At 40.6% G+C, this 26,085-nt stretch overlaps 1 protein-coding gene across 1 annotated transcript; it reads right to left on the minus strand.

Annotated features, from left to right (window-relative positions):
- Positions 1-3,937: 3,937 nt before the first annotated feature.
- On the minus strand, positions 3,938-5,139 carry LOC134364005 (prothymosin alpha-like). The gene has a single exon (XM_063079894.1). It carries the CDS (start codon positions 4,976-4,978, stop codon positions 4,646-4,648), a length of 333 nt encoding a protein of 110 aa, XP_062935964.1. The 5' UTR covers positions 4,979-5,139; the 3' UTR covers positions 3,938-4,645.
- Between the last annotated feature and the right edge of the window lie 20,946 nt (positions 5,140-26,085).

Below are 26,085 nucleotides of genomic sequence, written 5' to 3' on the forward strand. Positions count from 1 at the left end.
ACTATTGCTGTGACCCACGACACTACTTAACCCCCGTGCCATCTGTTTTCTATGATTGTGCTGGTTTACTCTCTACTTAATGCCTGCCCCCCTGCCCCTGCTCATCTGTTTCTCCATTTATTTTTTCTTCCTTCCTGCTCAGCTCTCTCTGTGTTGGAGATTGATCTGTTTGGACTATTTTAAGGCTGCATTATCCACTACCTTCTGGTTTGACTCAGCCAATGAAAGACACCCTCAGGAGATTGGAGAGTTTGGAGGGTTTGAGGAGGGAGAGATTGAATTATTTACATTCCTGCCGCCTCCATGTTTCAGTGTTGCAGTTTGGATAGTGGCTGCATCCTTCTTCACTTGAGGTCCTGCAGGGATTTTTCTTCTCCATGGCAGCAGACTTTGGTATCATTATTTCTTCCCATTGTCCCTTCAGCCAAAGGGGTGGTGATGACATTACTACTGCTGGTCTCTGAGTGCCTCTGTATCATTAGTTAATTTTATCAATGGTCATAAACTATTTTTTGTGAAGTCCTTTTGAATGGAATACTGTTTCCTGATGGGATGCTAATTGACACAGTAATTATTACGAAATCTTCATGGTATTGTTGGCAAAGCTCGAGCTCTTAACTTAGAGCAGACAGGGCTCTTGTATTGTCTGGGAAAGCTCTGGTGAATGGTGTGGTGTGGATAGATGCTCCTCCTCCTACTCTAGGAAACGTTAGCATTAAAATGAGTGTTAATCTGAAGTAGGATAAACTCTAATGCATCTAACCAGCTTCTGACCATCCATCTGATCCCTCTGATTCTGAAGCAAAACATCAAAAACAGAGCAGCGTTCTTTCAATTTCAGCTCCTCTTGAACTCTAGATTACTCTTTATGACTCTTCAGCTCTTGACAGTAGTTATAAATCTTAACTCTTCAGATAAGAAAGCAGAAAGTCACCACGATCTTCACAGTTTGAAGATAAGGGATACAGAGTTTCTAAAATGAGAGCGTCAGGACAATCCAATAATGTACTCAGTTGGGCTTATTTGCAAAACAACATCGAATTCACCAAACTGCTCTCTCATATCTCTGTTTCTACCCTCTGCTTTGTTATGTCTGAGGTCAGATTCCTTCCATAGAGGTGGTGGTGGCTTCTCTCTTCTGTATCCTGGTTTTGTGGTTCTCCCTGGGGCATGGCAGCTCTGACCTGTTGGCCCCATGGAAGTAAAGAAAGTTGTGTCCACTTCCACTCCAGAATTCCCATGACTGTTTTCTTATTATCCTTTCTTTGGTTCTGATCTGATCCATCTCAGAATGCATGAAGCCAGCACTGAGCCATTTTGATCTTTTGTGTCTGGGAGTCGTTTACCAAAGTGAGTGACCAAGCATTATCCTTCTCCTTTCTCTTGAGGACCGACTGTGGATTCTCTTCCAAGCACGTGGCTGGAGAAAGCTAGTTTATCCTCCTGAAAGGACATACAAGTTGATTCTTCTAACTTTCATACAGTGCTGTGGTAGAGATAAGAGGTCTGAGAGGGTAGTCATGGTGTCTCTTCTTAAAGGCTCATCTCTATCCCATTGTCTGGATTTTCTAATCATTCTACTTTCCAGGGAATAGGACGGCTATGACTGTAAGAATCTTACCTTTCAAGTGTATTGTGATGATCTGCTACGTTAATGGCCACTGTTGATCAATGCTTTTTATTCACGTCCTTGACTGTCTCTTCCCCTTGAATGTGTGCTAGCCTGGGGACTTTTTTTTAACCAACAGAATGCAGTGAAGTGGTGTCATGCAAGTCTAGGCCTGTCTTAAAAGCTTCTGCTTTTGCTTTCTTGGGAGCCCTGAGCTACTATGTGAGAAATCTGATTCCCTTGCTGGAGAGATCATGCGAACCCAGTCCCTAGCTAGTCCACCAACTGAATGCAATCACAAGAACACCCACCAGCCAGATGAACAAAAAACCACTCAGCTGAGCCCAGACTGATACATGTAGATATTCAACATGCTACTAAATACACAAAGGCAAAAGAATGGAAACACACACTATAACCTGTGTCCATATGATCTGGAGCATATGCCCCTGCAAACTGCCTTTTGGATGAGCTCTCTGCCTTTCTTCTCCTGGCTGAGTTTATTCCTTTCCTACTACCCAGGAGGGCATCTCGCATGCCCTCACGTCCACATGTAAGTCAGTAGGCTCAGAGAGAGACCAGGGTTGCCCCTTCTATTTAAGGTTCTTCTGAGTTCTAGATTTCTATTTGAGCATTTTCTTCAATGGCTTCAATATTTACCATATTAAAGACAATAAAGTAATTCCAATATTTATTCAAATCTAAGGGGTGGGGTGAGTTGCTTTCTGTCCCCAGACAGTGCCGCTCTTCTCCAGAGCAGGCCGTCATTCCTACAGATGACAACATATGCGATCTTTGCAGAATCCTAGCTGTTTCATGTTTGCTGGCATAGTCATTAGAACTGTTCACTAAGGATTCTGGTTCTTCCACTTCTGGGCATAATGTAGGATTGCACCCCCTTGTGGTCAGATGGCACCATAAGTTGGAACGGAATTGACGTGGTTACTTCTGGGCTGGAGCTTGTAAGTGTAGAGGCAAGACCATCCAGAGCTCTCTTGCCCTCTGCCAGAGTTGTTATTGGTGGCCATTTCATCAGCCAAGGTCCTGGGATAAGGTGATGTGGAGCAAAGCTTTTTCCCTGACCCTCAGTAGACATGCAATATGAGCAAGGGTATTGTTTTAAACCACTGATATTTTGGGGTTATCTATAATTGGAGCATAACCTAGCCTGTCCTGATTGACCTATTTGCTGATATAAGAAAAAGCTCCAGCTACAGATCCCCTACTCTCCCTTTGTCTTTCTTTTTTGTCTCTGTGGTTAAAATACAGGTTATCTTTCTATTGTCTGCTCTCTTGAATTAATCCTAATATATAAAACCAAAACCAAAACCAAAACCAAAACCCTTACGGCACAGGTAATGGTTTTTTCCCATTTTGCCCCAGCCTATTTTTCCTATGTTAGTGTTCATGTTTAAACACCCTAAATTCCAGCCAAGTTGGGCTATTCAGTGTTTGTTATGCATGTCCTGTATTTTGTATTTCCTTTCTTCTATACAGAGTAACATAGTGATTCAGAGCAGGTGCTTAAGAGTCAGATGAGTTGGGCGTAAATCCTGGCTTTAGCTCTCACTGACTGTGTGACCACAAACAAGTCACTTAGTCTTTCAAACATATTTTCTTCTTCTGTGAACAGGAGATGTAACATCTCCCCTACAAAATTAGGGTAAGTATTAACGAGAAAACGTTTGCGATGTTTATCACAGCATTGGAATCATAGTAGCCCCTCGAAACCTGAAAGTTTAGCTATGCTTTTATTCATTCCCTCTGGACAAAAATCTCCTATCAATGACCTTGACTCAGCCCTTCAAGGACAGTTTAAATGCTTTGTCAGACCACCTGTGTGCTTTTATTTCTAACCTACAATTCTTTCTTCACCTGTAGCAATTATATATGGTCTCATCTTCTGAAATCCCCAAATAATTATTGGTGTCTCTTCTGGGTCACAGATCATGATCTGACATACACGTTAATGTTTTGAATATATGTCTTTTATCATTTATTAGACATTAAGCATCCTGAAGGTAGAATCCATATCTGTTTCTCAATTTTGTTTGTCCTACAACATCCGATACTGGGCCTGAAAACCATACTAAGTAAGAATTCAATAAAGATTTTTTAAATGAATAATGAATGAAAATTTGCCACATCTGTCCTGGGTCATGTCACAGCCATTTTTCCATTCTCTAGGTCCTTAGTTTGTACAGAATATTTTAATTATAGCAAGAGGGAGAAGAAGAAAGAGACAAACTTTGGAACACCTATTGAGCTAGATATTTTATGAACGTTGTCTGACTGAATTTTCATTTTATTTATTTATTTTTATTTTTTATTTTTTTAGAACAACTCAGCAAAATAAAATTCCGGTTTTATTGTTGGACAACATTGTTTCACACATACATCAAACAGGCCAAAAAAAAATAAACAGCAACTTCATAGACAAAAAAAAAAAGGAAAAAAAGAAACCTTTTATCTTTGGCCTTTTTAACCATCTCATACAAACCAACTACTTATAGTACAGCTAAGTACATACACACAAAAAAAGTTACTGGAATGCTCGGAATAAGATTGTTTTATTTGTTGTTGTTTTTGCTTTTTTTACAAGGTTTTTTTTCTCCTTTGAGATTATAATGAACATGGTCACACCACAAGTAAAGTCAGAAGTAGGACAGAGAACGCTCCGAAGGCTGGTTTGGTCATCCGAGATCATCAAAAATGGCTGACCCCTACATTATGTACAAAAATATAAAATGTAAATAAAAAATACAAACAAATTTTCCTTTTAAAGTACTTTTAAGAAAAAAAGCAGGGCCTTGGAAGTTTTGGTTCTTTTTTCCTCCCCTGTTGCAAATTCTCATTGTGGTTTGGTTGGTGGTGGAGAGCGTGTGTCATCTGCGGGTGGCGTGCCCGTGGTGGGCGGGCGGGCCTCTGTACTCGAAGGTGACCACGTTTAGATTCTGAGACGGGAAGTGGAGGGTGAATAGGTCACGGCGGCCTTTTTTTTTTTAAATTTAACTTTTCATTTTCCTTTTTTGCTGTCTAGTCATCCTCATCAGTCTTCTGCTTCTTGGTATCAACATCATCATCCTCATCATCCTCAGCTGCCCGTTTGCCCGTAGCTCCCTCAGCCTCCTCATCTTCATCTCCATCCTCTTCCTCACCATCGCCTTCTTCCTCCTCCTCCTCCTCCTCGCCACCTTCCTCTTCTTCTTCGTCTACCTCATTGTCAGCCTCCTGCTCCCCATTTTCCTCATTAGCGTTCCCATTAGCAAGGGCGTCTCTTCCGTTCTCCGCCTCCTCCACAACTTCCTTCTTCTCCTTTAAATCCTTGGTGGTGATCTCGGAGCTGGTGTCCACGGCCGCGTCTGACATGGTGGGGCACGCCAGTGATCCGATGCAACGGACGGAAAAAAGCGAGAGTTCGGGAACTCTGGCGATAGAGCTGCCGGAGTCCGCGGCGACGGAGGAGGTGCGCGGCGGAGGAGGTTGCGGCGAGCGCAGAGCCGGAGCCGGGAACAATGCAAAGATGGCTTTTCAGAGCAGCCAGTCCTGAATTTTCATTTTAGACCTTTGAGGCAGGTATTTGTTAAGCCATGCAGCCAGGGCCACACAGGTGGTAATGGGCAGCCATGCTGTTTTCATGATGTGACATTCATTTTTGAATCAGGCCTTGTGACAATTTTCACAACTTTTTCTGAAGCCCTTAGCCAACTTATTTTCTGTTCCAGCTCTATTAAAGGGGATGGAGACATTTTAAAATACGTAGTTCTTAAACACACTGATCTTTTTCTCTCAGAACATGACAGAGCTTTAGAGATTGAGACAGAGGCACTCAGAGTGAATGCTCTTGGTAGACCAATTCCGAATGAGGATAAAGCACTCCTGAAATGACCTTGAGAGTCAATTGGAAAATAAGTTTGATTTACACAAACCCCTCCCCAGCACCTCATGAAGCAAATCTACAGGGTGAACATAGTCTAAGAAAGATATTTTCTTCTGGGGTTCATGGCCACAAACAGAAAGTAAAGAATTCAGCTAAATTTGATGAGACACAGGACAATGTCGTTATATTCTGGAGGAGAGGAGAAAGGGCTTCTCCAGGGCATCACCTCCAAAATCAACACATCTTTCAATAGCTAATGGCTGCAATTGGAATTTGCTGAACAAATATGGGATGAGAAAAGACTGTGGGAAGTTGTGAGAGAGCTGGGAAGGGACAGTGCTGGCTTGGCCAGGAAGTGTTGTTCATTGATTTTAGTACCTGGCCCCCTGTTGGGCTTGTGTCTTCCAAAATAAGGTCTACCCAGGATGCTAATTAGAGAGGAATGCATTATTTTCTTAGGACCAAAACCAACCTGAACCTCTCAGACAAAACCCTATGACTCTAAGGCCAGGATTTGGTTCCAAATCATTCTCCAAACCTTACAAATTGCCTTTGCCACTCCTGTTTTGCCTCTTAACCTTGATTTGTATGGTGGGTGGGCTCTCATTAATCTGAGATTGACCTCAGTTCTTGCACAAACTGGCAAACTTTTCTAACCATTGGAACTGGAATTTCTGAGCCATACAGAATTTTCTTAAATTCCTGGGTAGAATTAATCCCTTATTCCTTACTATTTCTTATCACTCTATGGATACTTTTTTAGCATTTAAAAAAAATTGACCTCATAGGTTAATTGCTTACATAGCTATCTTCCTCTTCTGATTCCTTGAGCTATATAAACACACACACACACACACACACACACACACATCTATACATGTGTGTGATACGTGTGTGATCTCTATATATATGACAAACATATATGTGTCTATATATCTGTTATATATATCAATAAATATTAGAAAATTTTTAATTACATTGAATTTATGAAAACAACTTACTTATCTAGTCTAATTTTAATAACTAATTCCCTTTAAAATTGTAAATGGCAATTTATAAATGTATAAGTTTATGGGGTACAAAGTAATGTTACAATTTATGACTGCAATGTGGAATAATTTAATGAAGCTATTTAGCATATCCAACACCTCAAATACTTAACATTTTTTTGTGGTGAGAACACTTGAAATTTACCATGTCAGCAATTTTGAAATGTACCTTCTCCATTATTAACTATATTCACCACATCGTGCAATAGATCTCAAAAAAAGGAAAAAAGCACATTCTTTTTGACTGACTGAGATTTTTGCACCCTTTGACCATCATTCTTATACAGTTTCTATGCCAGAAACTCTTCTAAGCACTTTTCATACATTAGCTCTTTTAATGCTCACACCAACTCCGTAAGGTTAATACTTTTATTTTTGTCCACATTGTCTGGATGATGAACCAGAAGCACAGAGAAGTTAAGCAGATTCTCCCAGGTCACACTGATCTGACTCAGGAAGTCTATCTCCGGTCTACGCTCTTTACCTCTATGCTCTGCTGCTTCTCAATCTGACGCTAATGGAAGCTGCTGTCATATGATCGTCTGTGTTCCCCAAATCCGTGTGTTGAAATCCTAACCTTCAAGGTGATGGTATTAGAAGATGGGGCTTTTGGGAGGTGATTAGGTCATGGGAGCAGAGCCCTCATGATTGGGATTAGTGCCCTTATAAAAGAGACCCAGAGTGTCCCTCACCTCTTCCACTGTGTGGGGACACAGCAAAAAGGTGCTGTCTGTGAACCAGAAAGGGACTCTCACCAGACACTGAATCTACTGGTGCCTTGATCTTGGACTTTCCACCCTCCAGAACTGTGAGAAATGAATTTCTTTTGTTTATAAACTACCCAATTTATGGTATTTTGTTGTAGCAGCCCCAAAACAGACTAAGACAGAGGGAAGAGAAATTAATCACGGATGAGTAAAACATTTCTTTTGAATTTTGTAATACCACCAGCTGTAGGAACTCACACCTGTACAAACATACACATCCATTCATCAATTCATTTGTCATTCAGTGGATATTTGTTAAGTATTTACCAATGCATTTGTATATGCTGAATATTTGGGACAGGCGGGTGTGCGTGTGTGTGTGTGCACGCGCGGCGCACTTGCACACACATTGGGGAAACAAATGTCTCTTCTTTGCCCTGGATTCATGAACTTATTGTCTGTTTAGGGGAATTCAATCCTTCTTTGGGCCTATCCCTGATTTTTTCATTCCCTAGTTTTTTAGGAAAAGGAGAAGTGGAGGCAAGAGGGGAGGAGGAAACGGAATAACTGGTGTCAGAAAATCCACTTACGTAGCTAAATGTTGCACTGAAGGTGGCAATCAGTTTGTAACATCAACTTCCCCTTCTAGTTTAATCTGCTCATACTCGACCCCTGGAAGTGGCTGTCCTCTGAGCCTTATAACCCGTCACCAGCCATTGCTGGCCAGGAAAAGACATGTGACCCAAGCAAGGCAAACCGTTCTACAGGTGAATGAAGAGACAGAAAATGTTGCATTTGCTCATCTGGAAGTCGTGTAGAGTTGATCCTTGGGTATTGGGTTGGGTTCTGACCAGAGGAGATAGGTAAGGGAGTGTGGGGCCAATGCCATAGAGAAGCAGAGTTTAGAGAGACCAAATGGCTTCTGAGAGACAGAAAGAGTGGCTGAAATGTCCAGCTTCCCATATCCAGCCCTGTGAGGTTTGTGTTAGTTGAAGTCTTGGGTTTTCTTCCCAACAAAAACTCCCAGGTGCTTTAGGGTAACATCAGTGAATTTCTTTTTCCTGACACCCTTGACTTGAACAGGCATTGACTCATCTCTCCTTTGATGAGGAAACTATTGAAAAATTTTCTCTTTAGCCCAAGAATTATGAGGTTGGTTTCATGTTGTCATTGACTCCAGGTGTTGTTAGACCCCCTATTTCTCTATTGTAAAAATGCAGTCTGCTCCACAATCTTTACTTCCATTTTAGCCTGGGGCAGTGCGTAATGATATTTGACAATGAAACTTAAGAATGGAAATAATGTTGGAAACGGTCAGTCCCTTGTGGCTGAGCTAAAATGACTGCAGTTTCAGTGATGGGGCAGAACATGCCAGTTTTGCCCATTGGTTGCTGGAGGTGCTGCTATGGGTTGGATGCATCTCAGTTCTGCTCAGGGCTAATGGATTGTGTGGTCCCCCAATCAATGTAAACAACTGGGTAAATCAATATAAACAATTAAAATAGGTTTTAACAGAAGTCTAAATAGATGTCCTAGAAAAAGCAGATGGAGTGACCCCTCCTTGATTTATGGGTTTGGGAATTTCTCTACCCATTAAGTACCTGCTGTTGCACAGAAAAGTTGAAAGATTGTAGGGTCTGCCTACCAGCCAGATTGACCCCAACTTTTTCCTTCTCTAAATTGGGGGGGCGAGGTGTTGGTTTAGATGACCTATAAAGCCCCTTCCAGCTTTATGGTTGGCTATAAGTGAAGTCACAGACATTGCAGCAAAGTCAATAGTTAAAGCATCCACAAAAGAGGTATATTTACATGATATGTGAGCAAAGGGGCCAGTAAGTAATGTTTTATAAGTGGTTTTTATAGGTTGAGTGATGAGGAAGTTTAGTTCATGCTGTTAAAAAAAATCACTCTGTTATTTTTTGCACGGATTTTCCAGCAAAATGAAATTTCCACTATATGTGCAGCCAAAGGTGGGGACGTGCAAGGAAAAATTAAGACTAATCACTAAAAGGGGAAGCAGGGCTTTAATTAAATGAGTGATGGGTCTAAAGTTCTTAGCTTAGTGCTGTTCATGTGGAAAGTTGTTGGCACAAGCAAATTCTTTTCTTTCTTTTCCTCCTTTTCTTCCATCTTTAGTTTTCCAGGATTCTGCTTCTTAAGATCCATGTAACCATACGCTGGACGGCTTAACCTGTAAATTAGTTAAACTTGTTCCTAGTTGAATTACAGTCAGTCCTAGTGCCACGAAAGGATAGTGGAAGAGGATAAAGGGAATTCCTTGGGGGAATAATTCAATCACTCTCAGAAGCAGGATTCATTATGGACAAATGTTTACTGACTAATCACAGAAATGAAATGCACATACAGATATTTTGAAGACAAGGCGAAACACTGGGTAGATGAAAAGGAAGTGAATTCTAGTCCAAGCTAGGATGAGGTAATGATATTTCTCATTTAATTAAGAGGGATGGTTCTAATAGTAGAATCCACTTCATTGTGTTATATGTTGAAGAGTCTAGCAGAGTGTATAATAATATAATGTTCCAGGGCAAGATAAATAAAAGGCATTTCATGAGAACCACATCTTAGCGTACCATTCAGAAAATACATAAAGTTTTTTTTTTTTTGCTTTTCAGGGAATAATCTATGTTTTTAATTTGGCGAGGGGGCGGGAGGAGAGTAGTGTAGGACCCAGCTTTGAAACCAACAGCCGGCCTATAAATTACAGTGGGGATACTGAGGAATGATACTGTGTTTCCTTTCCCTGGCAGCAATTAGCTTGTGACCTGCATCCATCCATCTTATGAAACAAAATTAAATAGGGAACCAGACTCTCAGGGCATTGAGAACTCAACTTACCAAGACCTCATGGTCATGGACTTGATTTTAATGTTTGTTATTTGCTAGAGTCCTATTAGTAGTGGTGCATGGATCACAAAAACATGCATAAGACAAGAAATACATACTTTGCTATAAATAGAGGTTTACCTTCTTCAAAGTTCCACCCTCTGAATCTTATTTAATGCTTAATATAACCTTGTAAGGCAGAAATTCGTTTCGTCATTTTTAGATGAGGAGACTGCAGCTCAGAGTTTAAGTGACTTCCTCAATTGACCTGGAAAGGTAGGAACTTGAAATTTTCACAGCTGAATTCAGTTTTCTTTCCCACGACACCTGCCTCTATTGATTAGAACTTCTCCAAGGGCTCTAAGTCTTATACTTACTGTGAAAATCATTATATTAAGAAAACTTAGTTTGTCCCACACCCAGCTGCTGTTCTCATTTTCTGCTAACAGGCTAATAAACAGTTTTGCAGTGGTTTATTTCAGTAGTTTGCTACTTTAGGGTGCAAAAGAATCATTTAACGTATTTTTTAAAATTCAAATTTCTTGGTCTTATTTCCAGAGATTCTGAGTCAGTAGCTGAGTCAGGGAATTCGCATTTTAATATGTATCCTAGGTGACACTGTTTCTGGTGATGGACCATACTTTGAAGACACAGTTCACATTTTTTTTTCTATTTAATGATGCAATATCAAATAGAAATCTAGATAGTTTGATTTTGCTTGTATTTTTGTCTCTGAATTCATAATGCTTTATCATCTCTCGATTCTCCCAACGTATTCTTTCTTAAACTATGACCCTGCCGTTGAATTTTGCAACGCTTCCATAACTTGATGTGATCAAACATTTTCTTAGACTCGTTTTGGTCTGGACAATCCTATCAGATTTCATATGTTATGGTGACATGGACTATGAAATCTTGTATCAGTTATGATTCTTCTAGCTTAAGCAGCTTTGAATGTGGTATGATAAATATCCAAGATTTAGAGTTATAAGATATGGTTTTCAATTCCTGTTCCACCAATCATTAGATGTGTGATTCCAGTAATTTCACCTAACCTCTCTGAGCCTTGGGTGTCTCATCTGTGTCATGGGGGTAATGAGATCCACCTTACGGGATTATTATAGAAATTAAATAAGACAAAATATGTTGATTTCATAATGTGCAAACACTGTAGAAATGCCTGTTAATTTAATTGGTGTAGGCTCCAGATAAGAGCATTACCATTGACTTTTTCCAGAAGGGTGGTATGGCTGAAATAAAACTTGGTTGTAGAGAGTGCTTTTGTTCAGCATACCCCCAGCTCCACACCAGGTTTTTATGTGCATGAGAACCCATGAGTGGATGGTTTTAGGACAGGTGAGAGAAGTTAAAGAGAGACCAGCGTGATATCCATTCCCTAAGCCGGCCATGTGGACTATGTCTGATTCTTAGGTAGAGAGCCCACAGCGTGATCTGGACGAAGAGAATTCATCCCCTGGAGCTATAGAGCGGGACATTTCAATTTGTGCATCAACGTTAGTGTAAATGAATCGACATGGTAAAGCCTGAGGAGAGCAAATCACTGCAGGTTATCTCAGGAGTCTGCAGTTTTGGGAATAACAGAAGGCTCTAGAAGAAAAGCAGCATTGAGTTGTCATGGTGGCAACAGACTTGTCTCCCTCCAAAGGCTTGTAGGCAGAGGATTACCATGAAGGGGCCCACGGGGAAGTGGGTTGCCATTGGAGACCCTGAGAAATAACCAGGGAGATGTGGGGAAGGATGCACAGTGCTTAGCTGCTGGAGTTACACAGATAAAGCTTCTCCAGGCTCAGGTGCAGACTGGATTTCCTCCTCATCCTAAATCCTCTTTCAAATAGATCTCCTTCTCCGTCCTGATGACACCACAAATATATGTCTTTAGTTGAGACCTGTTGTCCAGACTCCAAATGGATATATACTTTGCCTGCTCAACAGCTCCCCTTTATGTCTTGTGGGTACCTCAGGCTCAACACGTCCCAAAATATGATGTCAACCAACTCCGTAACCTCACCCTCATCTCGCATTTCTTGGTTCAATTTATGATTCCACATCTGTTCAGTTGTACTAGTCAGTTCCTTTCTCTTTCTGTCACCACTTTACTCAAACTGTCATTGAGTCCTGTCAATTTTCCTCCTACGTATTTATGATTCAGTGGATGTATCTCCATCCCACAGACGTCAGTGTGGTTGAAGCTCCCGCATCTTCCCGGGAGCATCTCATTAGCACGCCAGTTGGCTTTCCTACATCCTCTCTGGCCTTTCCTCATTTTATCTTCAAATAGCTGCCGGGAGGATCTTGTAGAAAGGAAAATCTCATTGTATCATTGCCTGGCCTAGAATCTTTCAGTGGTCCTGCACCGTTCGTAAGGTAAACGCTCCGCTCCTCAGTGTGGTTGGTGTGGCCATGTGTGGGGACCATGCTGCCACCAACTCTTTCTCTTGCTCTCTGTGCTGCAGCCTCCAGCCTCTTTCTTTAGCTTCTTGGAGGTGCCCAGCTCATTCCCACTCCAGGGACTTTTCATCCGCATGTTTGCCAGTGCCAGAAGCTCTCTCACTTCTTCATCTAGTTAACACCTTGGTTTACATGCCAGCCAGAGAATGCTGGTGGGGTATTAAAAACAAAACAAAGAGCTCTCACTCTATGCTATATCCCCCCAGCACCCAGACTTCCTACACTTCCCCATCATGCTGCTTAGCACGTTTGTCTCTATCTTCCTTTAAGATGTGACTTCTTTTGGGGAGAAACTATATCAATATTGTTCACCTTATGTCATCAGTGCCTAGCACAGATGACATAATACCTGATCCATAAATACTCATTCAGTGATTATATAATTATGAAATCCTGAGACAATTTCTTTCCAAGTATGCCCTAGAACTCTCCTTTTCAGCAGGATTCTACCCAGTGACCATCAAACCTCCATGTTCATGGGCCAGACTGTGCTAGGCATTGTGTATCAGGCATCTGAGACTGTTAACTAAACAGAGCATTTCTTTCTTTTCTCTAAAAGTAATTACTGGTTGCTAAATATTCAAACATACATTGAAAAAGCAGCTCATTACATTATGTTAAGAAATAAATTACTATTCCTAATTGCTTCTAGTAGTTAATTACTTGTAATTATTAGTCTGAGTAATAAATTACTTCTTCTGATTATATTGTGGGCACAGTTGGAACATTCAAAATGCAATTTTCACAGTTGTTTACATCAGAACATGTTTACAGAATTATAGAGCCATAATTGCCCTGAATAACTGGTACAAAAAATAATAAACATTTGATAAATTTAATTGAAATATGTCATTTTGTCAGCTTATTTAGGAGATGAAGCATTAAAATTAAACAACTGTGCTCGACTTTTCCAGTCCCTTCAGGGGGTAAACAATATGTTAAAATTGGGATTTTTGTTTCGTTTTGGTTGAATAAGAACTAAATTAGAATTTCTTTTGTTATTTAAAACAAGGGAAACAAGCCTATAATAGTGTTAAAAAAATCAGGTTACATCACCAGTATACAACTCATAGGAAGAAATAAATTATGGCTTCTTAACAAGAAATTGTAAGAAACGGTAAAAACTCCAGAACTATTTTATTGAGTTATAACATATTTAAAGTGCACACATCTTAAGTGCAGAGCTTTAAAACTTCCACACCCCTGGTTTGAATCTTCATTTCACCTACCAATTAGTCAACGACAGAAATAGGCAACCTATATCTCCTACTAATTGCTACAATCACATAGCATCACTAATTTTTCCCCTCCTGGGTTTCTATCACTACCCTCTGTGTGTTGGGTAGACTTTTAAAGATGTCCCCAAGATCTTTATCTCCTGGTGACCCCCTTGGGGAGTCCCCTCCCCTTGGTGGTGGACAGGACCTCAGACTTGCTTCTAACCAATACACTGTGGCTGAGATGAGGGGATGTACGTGACTGCATGGAAGTGATTATGTGATTAATTACATAAGGTCACAGAGCCGGGCTATCTTCCTTGCTGGTTTTGAAGAAGCAGTGTTGGGAAACCCCACACAGTAAGGAACAGCCTTTAGGAGCAGAGGGTGGCCCCCAGCCAACAATCAGCAAAAGGCGGAAGTCTACAACCACAAGGAACTGAATTTTGCCTATAGACTGAGAGAGCTTGGAAACACATCATTCGCAGTCAAGCTTCTGATGAGATGGTAGCCCTGGCTGATACCTAAATTGCATCCTTGTGAGACACTAAACAGAGCAAAGCCCTTCCTGGACTCTTGGTCCACAGAAATTGTGAGATAATAAATGCATTCTGTTTTAAGTTGCTAAATTTGTGGTAATACTGAAATTTAAAAGTGCCTACATTCTCTCTTCCGACTGTCACTGACAATTAGAGAATCCTGAGAGGCCGATCTTCATACCAAGATTATTAAAAGCTGCCAGCATTACACCTCTTAAATGTTCATCTTTGGTCCAGAATGTGATCCAGTAAATAGAGCATAGAACTTGGGAGAGAAGACCTATTAGGTTGAACTATGTGAAATTGCCATTTTCAGTAGGTCTAAAATGGTGGAATGTCAGCAATTTCATAAACTTCAGCTCTTCTTTACTCTTCCACTAATAGCAGTTTAGCTTTGAGTAAGTAACTAGATTTTATTGTTCCTTCTTTCCTCACCTGTCCAATCAGGTGAAGAAATAATAATAACAACAACTAAGATGTTTTAGCATTTACCTACTTTATCTCACTCCACCCTCACAATTGCCCATGGTAGGTATTAAGTGCCCTATTTTTCAGATGGGGAAGCCGAAGAAACATAACCTGTATAAAATCACACAGTAATAAAGGCAGGATTCAGACTTGGCTAAGCTGACTCTAGAGTTTGCTTTTAACCTCATTATGTTACAATGTTCCCTTACAGAGACATTACAGTGAGGTGAAACAGAGTCAGGCTTTACAGCCAGATGGATCTGGGTGTGAGTTCTCGTTTTACTCCTGTGTGTCTTTGGGAAAGTTACTTTACCTCTCCAGGCCTCAATTTGCTAGTCTAAAATGTGTGAATAATTGTAGCTACCTCATAAGGTTCTTTTGATAATCAATTGAGATTATACTGCAAACAAAGACCATAGTAAGCATTCGAAAAATGTTAGCTATTTTTACTAATATCATGAAGCCAAAAATGAGTTTAAATGAGTGAAAGATTTTTGAACATGGTAGCTTGGTATGTGTTGTCCTTAAGTATTTAGGAAGTAAAGAGGTACTTTTTAAAAAATTAGTTTGAATTGCTGTAATGGCTAACTAGTTAAGTAGTCGGTTCAAGAGAATTGGCCAAAGAAAGAAAAAGAGCAGAGCACTTGGCTGTCATCAGAGCAGAACAACATTTTATAAGCAAAAATAAACATGTCTTTGATCTGGTTAAGTCCCAGACCAGAGTCAGCATTCTGAGACTTTCTGAGATCGCTGAATACCAGAGGCCACCATTCCTTTTCCTCTTTCAGTTTATAATTAGTTGTGTAGGCAAAGCTTACCAGACAAATAATCTGCAAGGAGAGAGGTTGTGAACAGATGAGTGACATCATCTGACTAGAGTGTTAACACAACACGCTGCCTGCTGGGTTGAGGATCGACTGCAGAGAGACAAAGTTGGAAATTATAACCATCTAAGGAAGCAATGGGCTGATGTGGCCACAGTAGAAGGGGTGAGGACTGTTTGAGTTTGGATTCACTTGAGATGTAGAGGTGGCAGGATTTGCTGATGAATTGCATATGGGGGAGAGAAGGAAGAGAAAGAAGGAGGGAGAAAGGGGAAGGAGATGAGAGAGATATTAAGGCTCATTCTAGATTTCTAGATCTCAGTCTGAGCCGCTGAAAGGATAGGGTTGCTATTTACTAATGTGAGTAAGACTGCTGGAGAGTTAGGAGGAAGAGGAAGAGTAGGATTCACATGTGGGCATGTGAAGCTTCAGATGGCTGCTAGCATTCGTGGAGAGATGCTGGACAGGCAATGGAAGAGGCAAGTGTGGATCTCAGGGGAGGGTCTGGATTGGAGCTGTCCACTTGGAAGCTGTCATGAATAGATAGATGATGTTTAAAGCCAGGAGACTTCAGCAGATTTCCAGGGGACTGGAGATACAGGAAGAGGTGGTGATGGTTTGGAGAAGAGTGTAGTGAGACGTGGTCATGGTAGAGATGGGAGTGGAGTTAATGACGATAAGAGAAAAAGGAGTCAAGGGATGACTTCCCAGTCTCTTGACATGAGGCATGGAAGAATGGAGTTGACAGTTACTGAGATGGGGACGACCAGAGGAGGAGCAGGTGTGGAGAGTGAAGCAGGACTCCTTGAGCACATAGGGGTGGCAGCTATGATGGAGGATGGATCAGGGAAGTTGTGAGTGAGTAAAGCCGAATGGTAGGGAGGGTAGAGCAGCCAGGGACTTCACCAGGAAGCACCAACGAAGGCCCTGCTTTCCTAAAAAGAGCACAAAAGAGCTGGGGATGTACCGGAAGGCATTAGCTCTCTAAGGTCACAGCTCCCAGTCCTCTGGCCTCAGGGCTGCTGCTCTCTCTTTGCCTTAAAGCTTCACTTACTCCAGGCAGCAGGGCTAGGATTAAGCAGGTAGAGTCAATGATGATGTTGCCAAGGAGGCTGGACAACAATGGGAAAATAAATACAGAGCAGCACATGCTAGATAAAGTGGTTCATAGCATAGAGTTCACTCTTTTCGTTTGCAGGGAAGTTCAAGGTCCTCTTTGTCAAAGTCTACAGGTGTCTCCACATGGCAAGTGGCAAAGGTCATCATTGTTCTCTTACCTGGGGGGGCCCACCAGCAAGTCTACAATCTTCTGTGTTTAGACTCAAGCAAGTGAAGCTCAAAGAAAGAGAGGAGAGCCCCTTCCTGCTGGTTTCAGGCCCACCTTCCTAGTTCCATTGTCTTCTCAGGCGACTGACTCTGGGAATCTCTACTTATATCTAACCCAAATCAGGGGTGACTGCTACTTTCTCCAGAGCTGCAGACTTTATGGCCCAAACCAGGGATTGGAAAACTATGATCCTAGGGTCAAATATGGCTCACTTCTGGCTTTTATAAATGAAGTTTTATTGGAACACAGTCATATTCATATATTTCTGGCTGCTTTCATGTCACGACAGCAGAGTTGAGTGTTTGGAATGCACAACCCACAAAGCCTAAAAGTTTTACTATAGACCTTTACAGGAAAAAGTTTGCCAATTCCTGGCCTAAATGTAGCTAATACATCTGAATTTAAGCTAGTGACCCTAAATTTTTTCCACAAGTTATCCACATATACATACAAAAGCAAAATGGTTGTTTGATTTCACAGTTAAATTCAGAACTCACAGAGCAATGCAAGAGTCCTAACAGAACTAGTTTTAACTGGGTACAAAGTAATTTTGAGTGGAGAAAAACTTTCAGCATTATTTTCTGGGAATGAGATTTGTTTGTGCTGGTGCCTCTTCGAAAACCCAGGCCCTGCCTTAAAGTAGACATCTGTGTTCTAACAAAAGTCACTGTCCTGTACAGTTCATTGACATTATCAAGCATACCCCTTGGAAATACCTATGTTGGAGGTATGATATGTTAGTGCTAGGTTGCTAGGTATTGAAAGTATTGCCAAATCTTAATAAGTAAAGAGTCGAAAATGGCTTCATTAGTTACAAAACAATATATTGGTCTCAGTATGCGTGTGTGTGTGTGTGTGTGTGTGTGTGTGTGTGTGTGTGTGTGTGTGTGTGTGTGAGAGAGAGAGAGAGAGAGAGAGAGAGAGAGAGAACCAAGAAAAACTGGGGAACAGTTGGGTAAAGGCAAAACCCAGCTGGTTCCACTATTTTGGGATTTGGAGACATCTAATACATCCAAACTTTGGAAAACTATGACAATTTGTTGGAACATGAGAAAAGAGAAAAGCCACAGTGGGGTATTATGTTCATAGTATGGAATGACTGTCATCATCATAGATGACTTCAACAAATCTGTCCTGTGGGTCATCTGGAGTCCTCTTCAGCCTTGCACAGGCAGACACACCGTTATTTTTGTCATCACATGGAACTGCTTGACGTGTACATTAAGAATAGTAATCAGTTCAAGATGTGCAAATATGGGAGTTGCTTTCTTGGGGACAGTGAGTTCCCTGGATTGGGGGTTGTTCAGGCAGAGAGTGGGCAGTTCCTCATCAAAGGTGATATGGATGTCCTTGATCATTGCCTGGTATACAGTTGGTACTAAAAAAAAATTCACTGATAATAAAACTAAAAGAGAATAGGCAACTTTTAAAGTCTGTTCAAGTCAATCCTCTGATCCCAAGCCCAGTGAACTCTTTCATAGCATTTTTTTTTTTTATTTTTTACTTAATTTTATTTTGTCGATATACAATGTGGTTGATTATTGTGGCCCATTACCGAAACCTCCCTCCCTCCTCCCTCTCCCCACTCCCTCCCAACAATGTCCTTTCTGTTTGCTTGTCGTATCAACTTCAAGGAATTGTAGTTGTTATATCTTCTCCCCCCCCCGCCGGTTTTTGTGTGTGTGTGTGTGTGTGAATTTATATATTAATTTTTAGCTCCCTCCAATAAGTGAGAACATGTGGTATTTCTCTTTCTGTGCCTGACTTGTTTCACTTAATATAATTCTCTCAAGGTCCATCCATGTTGTTGCAAATGGCAGTATTTCATTCGTTTTTATAGCTGAGTAGTATTCCATTGTGTAGATGTACCACATTTTCCGTATCCACTCATCCGATGATGGACATTTGGGCTGGTTCCAACTCTTGGCTATTGTAAAGAGTGCTGTGATGAACATTGGGGAACAGGTATACCTTCGACTTGATGATTTTAAAAGCGGCAAAGACCATGGAGATGTCTCCAAGTTCGTTTCCTTTTTCTGGGCACACAGAAAGCATTTGTCAGGCTCCCCTAAGCCCTGAAAGATCTGTTCTCTCTTCTTTCATGGACACCAGAAGGCCAGTATTGAAGATCTTGGTGTTACAATATGGAAGGAGTTTGGGTCCCTGAGTTACTCCCTGGAGAAGAGCAGCCCAGCACAGCTGTCCACTTTCTTTGAACTGTAACGTGAGGAGAAGATAAAACTTTTTATTCAGTGAACGCCACTCAGATTTAGGCTTGTTTTGCAACTGTTAGTGTTAGTTATCTATCTTGATGCATTTGTATTCTGTGGCATCATTAGATAAAAGTCATTAATTATAGAAAAGGAATGACTCAAGTTAAAAAATTACTGCCTATAGAGCAATGAAAGTGAATGGACGACAGCCACATGCATAGAGTACAAACGTAATGTTGGGCAAAAATATGTGTCATATGATGTCATTTATATAGAGCTCAAAATACAAACAAAACTAAACAATATCTTGCTTAGTAATGCAACATGTGTGGTAAAATTGAAAAACAAAGCAAAATGCAAGGGAGAGTCAGCCTAGAGGAGGGTGGGTAGAGGAATGCTAGCAGGGAGGGTAACACAGAAATATAAAACTCTTGGCAATGTCCCAGTTTCTTAAAATTGTTTGGAGATATAATGGTGCTTATTTAATATTCTTTATAATGTAAGTATTTATTATATATACATTTGACCCTTGAACAATGTCCCTTCCCCTGTGCAGTCGAAAAGGTGGGGGGTGCCTTATTGTCACTTAAGTAGTAGTTATCTACTGCTAGGTAGACTACTTAACTGTTTTGACATACTTAACCAAAAATTTTCCAATATATTTATTGAAAAAAATTCACATATACGTGGACCTGTGCAATTCAAACTTGTGTTGTTCAAAAGTTTGCTGTATATTATTTTATCTATGTATAAAGATATTATACTGGAGTCACATTCTACACACATCTAACTTGCCAATTCAATCACATATGTATACTGGATCTTAAATTATTTATAATTGTATAGCATATATTTATTTAATTGTGGTTTGCACAAATACACTTGATTACGTGCTATGTGTTACTGCATCACACTGCAGATTTATAGACACATTGCTGTAGAAGACTGTATATACAAAGCCTTGTACCTAGGAGGTTTAATGGATTTTCAAATATAATTTTGACCAGATGTAGGTGTTTCCTTACTTGCTGACATTGAAGCCCAAGCCTTCTATAAGGTGCCAGTCTGATGTATGATGCAAATCATATCATTGAAGTGTTGGGGTCTCCAGATCTCTATAGATTCATAAGCTAGTTTTGGAATTTTGATATTGTAGGAGTTATTGTCCATTTGCTTGCAAGTGAAGGCACCTAAACTAATGGGTCATTGTATTTTTTGTATCCTGGAATTAAACAACTTCAACTGATGTGGTACCTACATATTTCTTGCTGATTAGAAGTGCTGGTTAGCAATTTATCTGTCCTTGATTAATTAAATGTAGGAAAACCTGATTTGTCATTAGTCTCAGCTTAGAAGACAAAATTTATCAAAGCATGTGGCCAATGGGAAGAAATTGATAAGAGAGATCCCTGCTCGTAAAATGGTTTACAGTGTCCTATATTAATTCAAATTCAAGTTCATTTACTGTTCATTTATTTAACCACTATTTACTGAGTGCTAACTCCATGCCAGACAGTTCTAAGCACTGGAGGTAGAATGGTGAGCTGGTTCAATATCCCTCCCTTGTGGAACTACTGATACAGGGATGGGTCTTAGTATACATAGTTAGTGCTGCTGACAAAGGGAAGGGGGCTAACATGCATGTTGGGAGGCATAGAACATGATGGTCAAAGGCACTGCTCATGGGGTCATACAGATTTGGATTTAAGTCTCTTGTTACTCATTTAACAACTTACTGCCGAACTTTGGGTAAAGGACTTAACGTCTTGAAGCCTCAGTGTTCCCTTCTGTAAAATGGGATAGTAGTGTCTACCTCACAGGGCTATTGTGAGGAGTCCATGAGCTTATAAACACTTGTCACAGCACCTGAATGTAGATAGGCTTCGATATATGAGCATATATCACATCTCATCGAATTCTCATAATAAACCTGGCAGAAGGGTATTTGCTATTTTTCTTCTTTTGAAAATGTGAAAACTGGGATCAGAGAGGTGGGACAACTTTTCTTAGGTGATACTGTTCCTCAAGAGCACAGCTGCTGGAACTTGGACCCCAGGTCTATCTACCACCAAAGCCAGAGTTTCCCACTGGCTCATGGCTCCTCTGTGCTTCTATAACTGAGAAAGCTGAAAGGAAGGGTGGAACACTTGTCTTTTATGTGGAAAGATCTGATGTGGCCCTGTCCTTCCAGTCACTGGTTCTTAATCTTGCATGGTAGGGGTGATGAGGTTGCCCTGGGGAGGTGTATCATAGTTCTTGAAAGGTAGGGATAGCCAAGTTTGAAAAAGCATGTAATTTCTTTGAATTGATTTTATAAAAATCATGTAGCATTGGCTTTATTTTCTTTAGAATTTAATTTGAAATGTTAGATTAGGAAAGAAAAAAAGTTTATGTTGACACAAAGAGGGCATGGTTTTAAAAATAGAATGAGTCTTTGCTTTCCTGGAGTCTCTTTGAGGGCAAATCCATATCCTGGGTCTCTTTGCATCTGGGTTTAGCCTCAGGGGCTCATAAGAAGATTCTATGGAAATGAGTGTGACTTAAAAATTGTGGCTTTAGTGTAGCTAAGAGAACCCATAGGATAATAAAGATGTCAGCTGAATTTTTGTGTGTGGCATTGGGCAGAAGTAGCTGCCCATAATATTGTAGTTAGTCTACTCTCAAGTGAGCAATAGAAAGCTATGTTTCTGCTAATTATTAGAGCCAATTAGTTGAATTCAGAGTGAAAAATCTTCAGGACAAAATCACTGGTTTCCATTGTTCACAAGGAATTTTTGAATTATAATACATGTGCTGGTTGTTTCATGACCCGCAGCGAAGAGACCAAGGAAAGTTGCTGGCAATGGAGCGTGTCTCACCTCAAAGAACCTGACCTGAGGAAAACTGAGGACAGTAGGCAGGGGGTCAGTAGATGCACAGGACATGAAGCCTTTGCTTCGGTGGAAAGAGGATGGCAGGAGCAAGCCTGCTTCTGCTACGGAGACTCCAGGAGCCCACGGCACCATGCTTCTGTTGCCCTGCAGGTGTGGAAGGTGCACATATTCCAGAGGCTAATGGGCTCAGTGCAGATGTTTGCAGAGTTCAGTGATGCCTCTGAGAACTACAGACCCAGGACAAGAAATTGGTGTCTCATAGGATCAGAAAGTGTCAATGTGCCCATTTTCTAGATGAGAAAACTGAGACTCAGAGTAGGTAGCTGAGGAAAGTCACAGTGGCTAGTTAGGCTCAGGAAGTCAAACCCAGACTCTGGATTTCTAAGCCAGTGCTCTTCCTTCTGCATCATTAACCCTTTATTTTCCAGGAAAATCTGTGTCAGAGCCCCAGAAACTTATCTATGTCACAGCTATCAGTCTGCATCTGTCCGTAGACAGGCAGGAAAGCAGACCAAGCTGGGTAGTTCAATGGAGAGGTGTGGGGAGACTGGCAAGTGGAAGGCCAGAGGACTCGGAGAACTGTAGGAAACCACATTACCCATAGGGCTGCGACTAAGAAGGAAAATGTGTGACCAGAAGCCAAAAGCTGTGCCACCCCCAGGACCTGCCATCCTGGAGGAGGGACCAGCAGGGAGAACTGGTGCCAAAGGCAGGGGAGTTGCTGGAGGAAGCTGGACTGCAGAGGGATCTCAGTCATGCAGAGTCACCTATCAAAGTGGAGAGTGGGAGAAATATCCTGACTTCTTCCCTTCTCTAATCTCTAGATTTAGTCCACTGGGCAAAACTAGCGAGAAACTGGTGGGTAAGAGATGGCAGGAAGTGTGATTTGCTGGGCCAGAACAGAGGAAGGAAAAGGCAAGGAACAGAACTGAGAAAATAGGCAAACGAGCCTCCCAATGACCCACCTGTCCTTATCTTGAGGGTTCTTTAAAGAGTTACTTTCAGACAAATGGGCTATTGGGACATTTGTGAAAATTAGTGGGATAGTTGTAGAATCACTGAATCAAAGAGTTGTGGGGTTGAGATAGCACATGTATGGCATGCCACAGACCAGAATGGCACATTTGAATAAACACAACTTTGATATCAGACATATTTGGATTCAAACTCAGGAGCATGACCACAGGAAAGTAAGTTAACCTTGTGTATTCTAGTTTACCTTAAAACACAGATAATAAAATCTCCCTTGTGAGCTTTTGCCATTCATCAATGGTAAAACGAATACAGAGCATCCTTAACTGTGTTTGGCATATGAAGATATTCAATAAATAGTAGCTCTCAGGCTCCTATAACTCTTAGAGAAAATAAATGTCTTTTTACATCAATACTTGTATGTTTCCAATTATTTTATGGGATAAGTTTGGAGAAGAACACTCCAACTATTTATACTCCTATCAGCAATATTTGATGAGTGACTGTTTTCATACATTTACATTGGTGGTGAGTATTATTTTTAAAATATCTTTATGTTAACTGCTTTTTGGGGGGGAATCATGTTTATGGCCACTGACTTAGGTAAGTTGAGATGAATATAGAGGCAAAAACAGAGTAGAGGATTAGCTTGACCACTGTTAATAATGGAATATAAGGATATAGATAGTGTCCAGAGTGAAATAGAGGCCACTCATGTATTCATTCATTATTTTAGTAGTTTTAGATTCTCTTCCAAGTGTGAAGAACTTGTTTCAATATGACCTTCTCAAGCGGATAGTCATGACGGCTATCACTGCTCAAGGGTTTATTATGTGCCAGGCACTGTCCTCAGTGGTTGAAACATATTAACTCATCGACCCTCATAATAACACAGTGAGATGGTTTGTATTACTACTGTCATTTTACAGACAAGAAAATGAGGTCCAGAGAGGTAAAATAACTTGCCCAAAGTCACACAGCTGGCAAGCGACTGAGCCGGAGTTCAAACTCAGATGGTGTGGCTCCAGGTACTTATGAGTATTCTATATTCTATTTTCCACCCACTCTATACCTCATATCCCTTGATGCCATTTTTCCAGGTGCTTCTTATAAAGTTTTAGCAATAAGTTGATTCAATAGCGATAATTCACAACTTAAGTGAACTCTGCAAATAACAAATGATATAAAATCCCACCTCACCAGGTTTCTGCCTGAAACCTACAGTCAGAGGAGAGGAATAGGGGAACAGTAGCAGGAGATTCTTCATTCCCTGTGGGGTTGCAGCCTTGTTCCTGGGATCTTTGTTAATCTGACACCGATGTGAATTTCTAATCTATGTTCACAGCATCAGCTCAGCACTGTTCCCACAACTTTCCCATCACTCCTGGGGGGCATAATAAAGTTCACATTCAGCACTTCTAGGCCACTTCTGATTCATTTACATGTCTGGCTGATAAAGCTTTAGTGTCATCCATGAGATTTGGCATGATCTTGTTCTCTCTACTGATGAAACCTTCAAAGTTCATCTGCAGGTTCTTTATCAAACATCTCTAATAGCCCAAAGCCAGTGTCGAGCATTTGTGAATAATGATGTATCAACATTGTTTCAAGCATGAGTTACTGCAGAAATGACATCCTCAACTCTTTTTCTCTGAGAATCCCAGGCTTCTGCTAACTGCAGCAAGCATACAGCTAAGGGAAAACAAATGCAGAGGGGAATTTGTGCTTGTCCTCTGTTGGCCCACAAGGCTGTATTACAGATGTAACACTCAGCAGGAAACTTTATTTTCCCAAGGAGTTCAGGAGAAGAATGTGTGGAGTAGTGGCTAGGAATAATAAAACTTTGCAGTTTTTTTTTTTTTTTTTTTTTTCTGGTCTAGGTTGCTTGCCATGAACGCAAGCCATGGGTGAAAATGGGTACTGAATCAGTCAGGAAGTATTTATCTGCTCACTCACACTTTCGTGTTTGCATAGCAATGACAAATAAATTGCATATATCATTTAAATATCTCGGATATTGGCTCTTCCCCACACCGTCAACTTAATCTCTTGTGCAGAATTAACACATCTAAAAACAGTCACCCTGGGCTCTGTGTTTTTAAGACCTGCTGGGATTCTCTCATCAGCCTTTGGTTTTCCTAGGAACATAGCACCAGTATAGAGCTGTTTCATCAGCATTTGCAAATTTGTTCAGAATTAAGGTTTTCATAAGATGGGATCTTAGCAAATTTATACTTGGAATTCTTAGCTGCTTCACGATCAACAGAAGCTTTTTCACTGCAGATTTTCAAATATTTTACACGATGACACTTGTTAAGTTTCTGTAGCCAACTTTCTGAATATTCATACTCACTTTAATGTTCACTCCATCATGGATAGTCTAGCTGGTTCATGATTAGTAAAGAAGCCAGTGGAATGCATTCATTTTGTTGTTTTCAAATCTAATAAACCCAGAGAGCTTCACATTTTTTCCAATGCAATGTTTCACTCATTTTTCTTTAGTTCTTGGTTGTCATTGTCACTGTGAAATATCAATAATTTGTCTTTCAGAGTCATCAGATTGTTACGGCAGGGGTTCCTACATTATAGTCTATGGGAAGACACCTCACAGATATACAACTGTTTTTGTTATAATGCCTCTTTCTTTGCTATTGATAAAAATAATACTTCTTTCTCTTCTTGTCTCTATTATTCATAAGGGTATCTTGACTTTTTTATTTGACATTTTCAGAGTGCAATTAAAAGCCACAAAAACCCCACAATGCAATAAAAATATCAGCTAGCAGCAGAGACACATGTGCCTGATAGAAGTACAGCGATAAACCTGGTGTCAAATGTCAGTTCAGGTCTTGTTTTATCACCAAATTGGTTTTGGCACTAATCTTACAAACTACAGTAATACCAACAAAGCTTAGTTTTTCAGAGCTTTTTGAATTCTGGAATTGTGGATGACAGATTATGAACCATGTCTTCATTTGACAAATGCGGAAACTGAGGGTTGGCAGGATTATCAGGTTTGGGCATTTGTAAGAATTCCCTGCTCCAATTCAGTGTTGAAATTAGACACTGCTGACTTTTGAATATACATTTA

The sequence above is a fragment of the Cynocephalus volans genome, chromosome 15 (assembly GCF_027409185.1).
Source record: "Cynocephalus volans isolate mCynVol1 chromosome 15, mCynVol1.pri, whole genome shotgun sequence".
In the NCBI taxonomy this organism is placed as follows: domain Eukaryota; kingdom Metazoa; phylum Chordata; class Mammalia; order Dermoptera; family Cynocephalidae; genus Cynocephalus; species Cynocephalus volans.